The sequence below is a fragment of the Vanessa cardui genome, chromosome 9 (assembly GCF_905220365.1).
Source record: "Vanessa cardui chromosome 9, ilVanCard2.1, whole genome shotgun sequence".
NCBI lineage: Eukaryota > Metazoa > Arthropoda > Insecta > Lepidoptera > Nymphalidae > Vanessa > Vanessa cardui.
In genome coordinates, this window is record NC_061131.1 from 1,119,888 (window position 1) to 1,130,617 (window position 10,730).

Consider the following 10,730-nt stretch of genomic DNA (forward strand, 5'->3'; position numbering starts at 1 on the left):
ATTCTCTTAATTTAAAGAAGTAGTAGTATAATAAGAAAATGACAATCCGTACAACTAGACGAACTGTCATTTTCTAAACTAATGCAATTCGCGCGAAATATTGGGGAAATAATCTACACCAGGTATAACGTGTATAATCGCTATAATATGTGAATGTTTATCAACAAAAGACATGTATACTTTCGTCATAATCAGACAACACGACAACATTTTAAAGGGTAAGCGTTTTCAGTGATTTAAAAAAATATATATTCAATTTATTTTTATTCAAAATAGAACACTTTTCTATCATTAAGAGGCTGTGGTTGTCGACCAAGCGATCCTCTTGTCCCACCATCATCCAATAAGCGATTGGCAATTTCTACATCCTCCTAGAAAAGACAAAAGTTAGTATCACAACTATTTTCAATTACAAGTATGATCTGAATTAATTAAAATTGGGCATATAATATTTGCACATTCATAATAGACATTACTCAAGCAACTATCTATTGTATATAAAACTACCACCAGTTCCAAATACCACAATAGAAAAACCACTAGTTATTTATGTATATAGATATACAATAAACAATATTCAATCAATTTTATTGGTTCTGTATGAAAAACAAAGAGTAATATAGGTTTTTTATATTAATACATATTCTAAGTTCATATGTTAAAAAATCTTACTGACTAAACTATCATTTATTTCTTACCCTTGTAACAGCTAGAGCTGTACCTCTAACCATCCATAGAACAGATTCCGTGCATGGTGGTGCAGTTAACGAGCCTTGGTAGCAAGCGTATTGTTTTAGTGGAGGGTTGAAGAATGACAGATATTGAGGGGTCACAGAGGCGTTGATACCCCGAGACTTGCAGGCCACATCTAGCAGTGTCGCTAAGCCTTGTTCTGTATGATTTTGATACTGGAATAGATTTTATTTAATACTACTTTCTCGTTCTGGCACCTTTATACAACAACGACAACAACAACAGCCTGTAAATTTCCCACTACTGGGTTAAGGCCTCCTCTCCTTTTTGAGGAGGAGGTTTGGGAAATATTCACCACGCTGTTTCAATGCGGGTTAGTGGAATGCACGTGTGGCAGAATTTCTATGACATTAGACACATGCAGGTTTCCTCACGATGTTTTCCTTTACCGCTGAGCACGAGATGAATTATAAACACAAATAGCACATGAATATTCAGTGGTGCTTGCCTGTGTTTAAACCCACAATCATCGGTTAAGATGAATGCGTTCTAACCACTGGGCCATCTATGCACCTTTATATCGCAGGAGAAAGATATACGAGGAAAAGGTATTGTTTTTCCCGCATATTGTCTTCGCTGGCATACGTAGAACGCCGAAGTTTCATCACAATGGGAAGTATAGCTGATAACCGCATACATGACAAACATACAAATATACATTTTCACTTTGTAAGACATCTTACTTTGCCTCTAAATGATAATTACAAATTAGCGAATGAATAACAGCTTAAAGCGTAAATGAGAATATGTATGAGGATAGAGCAGTCACTCAAAATTATTTTAGGAAAAATGAACTTAAGCACTGTTTTTAAACAAAAAGAAAATTTGATTTCACTGATGACGTAGTTAGTGCTTGCAGTTATGACAATTACGGCCAAAATTTTGCTCATTGGTGGGACCATTTGCAGGACCCTCTGAGTAGCTACTATCTATAGCTATACTTAGTATTGTTGTGTTTCGTTTTGAAGGACGAATGAGCCAGTTAAACTTCCAAAATATTAGCATAACATATTAGGTTCCAAGATAGGTCGTTTTTGGATGGTGGTGTCCACTTATATACAAACTAATTGACAGGGCGCCTATTTGCCTGTCTTAAAAAATATTATTTTTTCCAAATTTCTTTAGAGGAACTTAAAAAAAACATTTTTTTCTCCTTATAATTATCAGATTAATAAAACTTGGTCGAAGTAAAATTGGAGCAAATTTAATTCCATCCCTTGTCACCATAACTGTCACTAACTTTTGCTTATGATGCTTAGACCTTTGACAGGAGTGGATTAACTCAATCCAGTTGTAAGATAACGTAGGTTCAAAGCTTTACAGATAATAGGACAAATAGTACACATCAATATGTGCTATGGTCACCACCGCCCATAGACAATGGCACTACAAAAAATATTAACAATCCCTCACATAAACAATGCCCCACCAGCCTTGAAAATTAAGATGTCAATACTGACTACTACTGTTTGGTGGTAGAATATCTGATGGTGGGTTGGACCTACCGAGAAGGCTTGTACAAAGCCCTACCTTCAGTAAAATTATTGTTATATGAAGCATAATCCTATGTGTTTTTGTTTATATTAATTTCACTTTGCTTATGTAATACTAAAAAGAGATGATCAAAGTATTCGCAATGTAGCAAAAGATAAGAACATTTCACGTGATATTATTTCCATAATAGACCATCTTAGCCTTTACTTTAAAATAAAAATTGAATACAATTACCTTGTATAAATTGGCAATACCAAGTACGGCTTGAGGATCACGCAATGAAGCCTCTAGAGCTTCGTCCAGTGACTTAAACTCAGCTGATATATGGATAACTTGTGTTTCCATAGGATATTGGAAACCTCCTATCCTGTGTTCAGAAGGCCAGTGTAGTATCATCGAGTGGAAGACGTAACGTCGACTGTGAGCAGCTCCACCATATACCAAAGGTTGAAGGTCGTGATCCCATTCACCATACAAGATAACTGAAATAGATAAAGATTAAATACTGATAACGTATTTTGCTCATGATAAATCTTCTCTCTTATGTAAGAAAGTTGCTGACCTCGCTGGCCACTTTTATACAAAGTAAGTTGGTGGGGTATAGTGTCGTAGTTGATAAAACAGAGATTGCGACTTCCTTTAACTTTTACCACGCTAGCTGCTGGTAGATCGACTGGTGACTGTGAATATCCCCCGCAATGAGGATAAATTTTATACCATTCATTTTGATCTGTCAAAATAAATTATTAAATATTTTAGTTATAATTGTTTTCGATCACGATATGGAAAAATATGTTAAAATATTATATAATATTAGAAATACGACCCTATATGTGAAAAGCTACCCAGGATTTTCCTTTCGTGCTAATACGCATTCAGCATCTAGCCTAAACCAAATCGCTTTCTTTTACATATAAAACCATGGGGATAAAACCTTAGGTTTCACAACAATTTACAGGTGACTTGGGATTCATTTAGGTTGAGTGGATTGGCAAATAAACCATTTAATTTTGGTGGTTAGTGGTGACCATCTACCATCTAATATATATTTTTGCCACCAAAAACTATTCTTTTTTCTGGAATAACCTAGATATGACCTGAATATAAAATAATTTACTTAAAAATTTCGTTGGTTAAAAGTGTTCATTTATAATTAATTAAATTAAACAATTAAATCTTACTTTTATAGCACCAATCAAATGGTGTCAAGGCTGAAATTAATAAATTGAAGAATTAATATTTGCTGGACAAAAATGAACTATTTAAACATTTCAATTGCATACCATTTCGATCACCTGATGGTAAATCTTTTCCACCGATCATAGACAACAACGCTTACTGAGATAATATTATATATATTTTGCTTGCAGTTACACTGGCTTACTCACTCTTCAAAACAGAACTCAAAAATACTAAGTATTTCTTTTTGGTGAAAGAATATATGCTTTGTCTTATTTACCAAATTTCCGGACAAACAAAGCCCTACCTAGTACTAACCTAACCTAGTAATTTAATAACAGTTTTTCTCAATTATCGCAATTTTTTTATGATTAAAATGAAATTTGCTTACTTAATCCATTGGATAATAAAAACTCCGACCTTTATTGAAAACATGAGGTTGAGCCTATAAATTTATTTCATGTGAAATTAATCTCATCACTTTAGGACGTACAGGAAAAAATATTGTGCACTTTACTATACTTCATGAAGATGTATACTAATATTAGTCAGTCAGTCTATCTGGTTGTCTGTTACGCTTTACGGCTAGACCATTGAACTGGTTTTGATGAAATTTGTTATCAAGCAGAAACGAATCTTAGGGAAGATCATCGCACTTTTTACGTAATTTATCCACTTAAGGTGCTCGATCCTTTTAATTAATAAATCCAGCATTATTGGTATTCCAATAGCTATAAATATTTAAGAAAATTACTTGAATCTTCTGGCAAACTCATCTTTGTCTTCGCACGGCTTTGAAAAATGTTCTGAAATTAAATAAATACAAGATGATAATCAGATAAGATGCTTCAAGAAGATCACTAACATTACATACATACTCACCAATTTTCTGGAATTTCTCGACATCGATTTAGTCGTACCTAGTGGAAATTGCGTGGGTAATCGGAATATCCATACTGTTTTCGGCTGAAAAGTAAAATCGTTTTTTGTATTGAAAGAAGGAGACTCAGTGCTCGGTTAACGTTAAGTAATTATCGCCTGTAGATTGATACAGGTCCTCTTGAGGATTGGAAACGCCTAAATTGTCAATGTTCTACCAATTAAAGAACTCAGTAATGATGTAACTTGCGCTATACTGAATGAATCACATGGCACACAGGTGAGGATAACTTTATAAATTTTATTGGATGATGAATCACGTGTAACGAGCTGAGATGGCCCAGTGGTTAGAACGCGTGCATCTTAACCGATGACTTCGGGTTCAAACCCACCCACTGCTGGGCTAAGGCCTCCTCTTCCATTAAGAAGAGGGTTTGGAACATATTCCACCACGCTGTTCTAATGCGGGTTGGCGGAATGCACATGTGGCAGAATTTCGATGAAATTAGACACATTCAGGTTTCCTCACGATGTTTTCCTTCACTGCCGAGCACGAGATGAATTATAAACACAAATTAAGCACATATATATAGTGGTGCCTGGGCTTAAACCCGAAATCATCGGTTAAGATGCACGCGTTCTAACCACTGGGCCATCTCAGGTCACAATTCCATTTTTTTTAGAAAAAGTAATTTGTTTCCACCGAAATGAATTCAGGCGTACCAATAGACTTTGGACTTAATTGGATAAATGTTATTACGAAACCATTTTATTAGCCATTTCCTTTGAGCCCCTTGTTATGTTATGGTTGTATTTCATTACTATCATTACTTAGTATAGATAGATTATATATCGCTTCATATAATAAAATGCTAGAAGAAGAAGAAATTAGTTAGTAAATATACTTAAACTGAAAATTTTAGGATATTAAATTAATAGGTCACACATATACCTCGCTAGTCATTTCAGAGAGGTATGTATACCTAATACATAATTATTATACATAATTATCCTTAACATTATCTATTCATATTATTGTATATATTTTGTATGAGTTTTTATTAAAACTCTTTTTTTTTAAGTCGTGCAGTTGGAACAAATAGCGAATTTAATGCCCGAAGGCATTTTCTATCAGTTAACCTTTTGCTAAAACATAAAAGCCTATTGTTCGTACAACAATGGGCACAATTCATAAATATATTAGTCACATTAATAAAATTATTAACAAGGCTGGATAGTTTTGCCTTACTTCGAGTGGGAAAAGGACTTAATTTTTTTATGATAAAGGTAGGCCGCTGGGCAAATAGGCTAACTCATGTTAAGTGTCACCACCGCCCTTAGCGCTGTAGGAAATATTAACCATTCTTGACATCACCATTGCCCAACCAATCTTGAGATTAAGATGTTATGTTCGTTATGCCTGTTGTTGAACTATACAAAACGCAAGGCGGCAGGCAGGAGCTGGATGCGAGTAGCCGGAGAAAGACCACAGTGGTGTGCACTTGGAGAGGCCTATGTCCAGCAGTGGACAAAAAAGGCTGATGATGATGACGATGATGAACTATACAACCCTTGAAAGTGGGACACAGTATTTCCGCTTGAAGATAGAATATAAGTGTTTATGCTGCAAATGCCAGTATAACCCAGTTGGCAAGGCTTCTCAGCTTGAGCTTGATCATTGATAGTCGTCGTTATGTTTCAGAAAAATACTCAAAACCGCATTAATCGACCCGTCCATTGGAAAAATCATATGACGTAGTACGTTTGGTAGTCTTTGATTTTGTCACGTTCAAACAGACACCGCTTATTTGTGGATGACTATGTCTTAATAATGTTATGAAGTGATGGAGGGACAAATAAAGAAATACAAACCAAACTATAAAGTGATTTTCAATTTAATAGGCTTATAAATAATTTCACTGAAAATGTTCTCCCAAACGATTTTAAACAGGCAACTTGGTCGAAGCTTTGATGATTAAAAAATATTGAGATTTAATCCTTTATTTAAACGATTAATAATTTGATTGAATATACATATTATTATATATAAGCATGTATCACGTCTAGAGATTGCAATGTGGAAAAACGGATCCGGTTATTCATCTTCATTATACGTTAACCGGATTCGATATCAATATCCGGTATATCCGGCGACCGAGATTCTATATCCCAAACCTTTGGAAGCTTCATTTTAAGCTCTCTAAAATGACAACCCTAGTACTTGTGCCTTAATTAAGTATGTTTTGAATTATTTTTTGCTGTCTTAGTGACTAGTGAGATCGAATCAATGTACAGTCGGAAAGAAAAGGTTCGTCACCTTAAGATCTATGTTTGTGTGCTCAGTATGATTGATAATCTGCTTTACCGATTCAGAATATATGACACTGAAAGCTATATTTTGACAATTCAGTAGAAGATATATCTAATTTAAATTTGTAATGACTAATTACTCCATTCAAAAGATTTCATGTTGATATACAACTAGACGTAGTCCAAAGATGTTACACTATTTTGAACCAAGTTATCATACTATGTAAGTTTATCTTTATATGCAGTTGTCAGTTTAGTGCTTTAGTTTCAAAAGGTACTAAGAGTTGATAAAGGAATGAATTTGAAAACCGATGAAGGTTTTCTTACTCAGACTAGGTACGTATAGTACTACAAAACTTAGATGTAGTTAGCAATTCGTAAAACCGATCACATCCGAATTAAGTACGCTATCACAAATAATCAATATTTATTTCTTATGTGAATATGATCTTTACACAAACGTTATAACTTGTAATATCATATGACCTAATGTATTAAATTTAACACGTAGATTTACATGCATTTGCTTTCCCGGGTTGATCTGACCCGAGAATCTATAGCAACGAACAGCGTTGAAAGGCGCGATAGGGAGTTATTTCTATTGGTTGTATAAATAGGCAGTAATCGGTTTTATTGCATTTTCCGATGCTACATCTAATTTTTGTCGTACTATATGTACGTACAGGATATTATAGTTGCCTTATAAATAAATGCGGTGTTTATTAATATATTAAAAACGCATAACAGTGTTAAATTATATGGATTCTATTGAAGGTACACGAAGAAAAATCTCGAATCTAGTTCAAATGTTCAACATATCGTTCGGTAAAGTTCGATGACCATTAGATTTGAAAACTAAAAGTGCAATTTCGTTTGTTCTATTGAGTTATTAATAAAGTTCCTCTATCATATCTAAGATACGAGAGGTTATTATTATTTAATGTTATTTATTATTTTAGGTTCATTTTATATTTTACATATTTGTAGGTAACCTTATCAAAATGAAAAATTCAAAATCAAAATAAACTTTATTCAAGCGCTTTTTAATCGTCATTTAACAATTAAGGGAAACTACCACCGGTTCGGAAAGTAGATTATATCGAGAGGAACCGGCAAGAAACTCAGTAGTTACTCCTTTTCAACATTTAACAAATACAATCATGTTAGTTAAATACAATTATATATGTATGTATTATATCAAAAAAGTTTTGCCACGGCGAATTCACTGCACTGTTACGAGCATATTTAATTAATGTTTGCTTGACTTGGTCGTAGGGCCCTGTACTACCAGTGTACCTGTGTACTGATTCATTATTTATTCTACCGCCAAAGATCAATATTCAATATTATCATGTTCTGGATTTAAACCGGACTAAGCTATTTTATCTGCAATCACAAAGGACATACCTCCAAGGTTGGTAGTGCATTGGCGATTGGCGAATTAAGGCGCTGTTGAATTTATTATTATCATTTAATATTTTGTACATCGAGTAATCTGTATATATGTTACAACTCATCATTTGTGTGCAATTACTAAGCAACCAACGATGGCAAAACAAGCTTTGGCTCAGTAAACGAACAATGCGTGGTGCATTGTATTCAGAACATGACGTGCCTTGTTCAAACATGTCGGTGAACAATTGAACATGTTTGTGAGCGACAAGCTCACGCTACAAAATTATAATATTCTTTACCCTAATAGGCTCTTACAAGAACTTTTAAATAGTTATAATTAAGGTTGAGTAATCAACAGTTCAGAATGTAGAATGCAGATTCTATTGAATATTCTAAGTAATGTATTTATTAATACAATTATAATTCGATCTATAGTAAATGTTAGTAATAGTTGCAAAGGGATTTATTAGAAAATTTCCAAAATTAATGCTTATGCCTTTGGTTACACTGGCTCACTCACTTCAAACCAGAACACAACAATGCTACTTGGCCGTAGAATATCAAATGAGCGGGTGGTAATTACTCAGACTTGCACAATACCTTACCAACTATGGTGACTAATTACTGTCAAACTATTAAATAAATAAAACACAGTAGAACAAATGAAAACTAACTGAACTTATAAGGAAATCGAGTTGTTATAATTTTATGTTTCTCGTAAGTAAACATGACCTCATAATAGCAAAACAACTAGCCATTATGTATCAAGGAAGTTCTATAAGATAATACCCCCCCCCCCCCCTTTCATCATAAATCTTGCTACGTCGTACATAAAGAAAATACTTAAGGAGGACTAAGGCTAGTATTTTTGCTTGTAATATTTCCGGGGACTTTACCTCAATTCATTCACGACTGACAGCCAGTTTATATTTACTAAGAATCAGCTATTAGGATCATGAGCAATGAAAAAACTGACTATGTATCGTATTGTATTAGTAATAATTTGACATATTAAAAGTATATAATGTCAATGTGGATTGTATATCATAAATATAATAATTAATATAATAAATATGAGACAACATCACATACATTTTCAATGAGAAATTAATTTATAGCTTATGTATATATTGCCTTGGCATGCTTGTAATGTTTACAGGACGTTCTTAAAAAAAATAAACAGTCTGACCGCATAGTTCTGGTAGCAGAGAAAAACTTACAAAGATTTACTTCGATTCTCTTTTTGTACCAATTTTGGCACACTGTCCTATTCCTTGTATTCGTCTCTACTAACATTATAAAAACTTATTTCAAACAAATAAATATAAATAAATATGAGACAATATCACATACATTACTCTGATCCCAATGTTAGTAGCTACAGCATTTGTGTTATGGAAAACCATAAGTAACGACGGTACCACAAACACCCAGACCCAAGACAACCTAAAAAACTAATGATAATAATCTACAATGACTCGGCCAGGAGTCGATCGCGGGACCTCGGAATAGCATACCCATGAAAACCGGCGTAAACACCACTCGACCACGGAAGTCGTCAAATATATTTACACAGTACACTTAAAATATGTTACTGAAATATTTTAGGTTATTAAGTCAATTAAAAAAACTCTTTTCTGTCGATCCTTGAAAAAACAAAACGAGATAAGATTATCCTTAAGAAAATACTTCATATATTTAATTTAGAAAGAGGATTAACGGATTATTCTTTAACCCTCAAAGTTTCCGTGTCAATTAGAAAAATAATCCGCCATTAATATTGGAAAACCCTCTGTCTAATCAGCTCTGTTTACGTTGAACATCGTCAAAAAAAACGGCCTTAGTAAAATAATAACTATAAAGGCGACTTTCTACGAAAAATAAGAAGCGAATAAAACGATATATAGATACGTGTTTTGTACAGAACCTATTCTTGGTAAAAAATAATCATGGCACTGTAATTTATACATATAATAAAACTGGAGTGACTGTTTGTAATTTTAAAACCCTTTTTTGCTCAATGCATATGTATGTATACACGGTACACATACCAAAATAACATTTTTACAATTTATATCAACAAAGTTACAATGCAAAGGAGTCCGTATCTCACCTTTCCATAGACCATTTTGTCTCGTGCTTCATTGTCCAATTGTTTTTGGATATCGTCAGCGTCATCGTTTAATGTATTCGGACGAGTGGTTGTTTGATCCTGGGTTTCTGAAATCGAAACACAAGTCAAAAAATAAACTTTATTCAAGTAGGCTTTTACAGGTACTTTTGTATCGTCATTTTACAATAAGTGACGCTACCACCGGTTCCGAAAGTCGATTCTACGGAGAAGAACTGGCATGAAATTCACTAGTTACTCTTTTTTCAACATTTAAAAAATACAGTCATGTTAGTTAAATACAATTATACATGTATGTAATATATCCTGCCTGGAAGTCAACAGGTATTAACTCCACGCTTTTTTATCATCTATAAAATCTTGTATCGAATAGTATTCCTTTTCTACCAATGTATTTTTTACAAACCTTTTGTTTAAATCACGTGTTTTTGCATCTACTATGTTCTCGTAAATGTTACTATAATTCAAACTTCAGTAGTTATGCTATGCAATATTGAATAATCAAAGTAAAATAATGATCCGGAAATGATAATACTATTGCTTGAGAAGAACTAGCGCAATTTGTAAATTCTTATAGTTTACACTATGA

General features: G+C 33.5%; 1 protein-coding gene across 1 annotated transcript in view; it reads right to left on the minus strand.

The window, feature by feature from the left end:
* Positions 1 to 263: 263 nt before the first annotated feature.
* The window catches only part of LOC124532424 (carbonic anhydrase 3-like), a 15,192-nt gene continuing 4,725 nt past the window's right edge, over positions 264 to 10,730 (minus strand). Inside the window, exons 2-8 of the mRNA XM_047107327.1 lie at positions 10,124 to 10,230; positions 4,309 to 4,392; positions 4,181 to 4,232; positions 2,810 to 2,977; positions 2,482 to 2,729; positions 699 to 908; positions 264 to 371 (exon numbers count right to left, since the gene is read on the minus strand). Coding sequence (XP_046963283.1) covers positions 264 to 371; positions 699 to 908; positions 2,482 to 2,729; positions 2,810 to 2,977; positions 4,181 to 4,232; positions 4,309 to 4,392; positions 10,124 to 10,230 — 977 coding nt within the window. The remainder of the gene's footprint in view (positions 372 to 698; positions 909 to 2,481; positions 2,730 to 2,809; positions 2,978 to 4,180; positions 4,233 to 4,308; positions 4,393 to 10,123; positions 10,231 to 10,730) is intronic.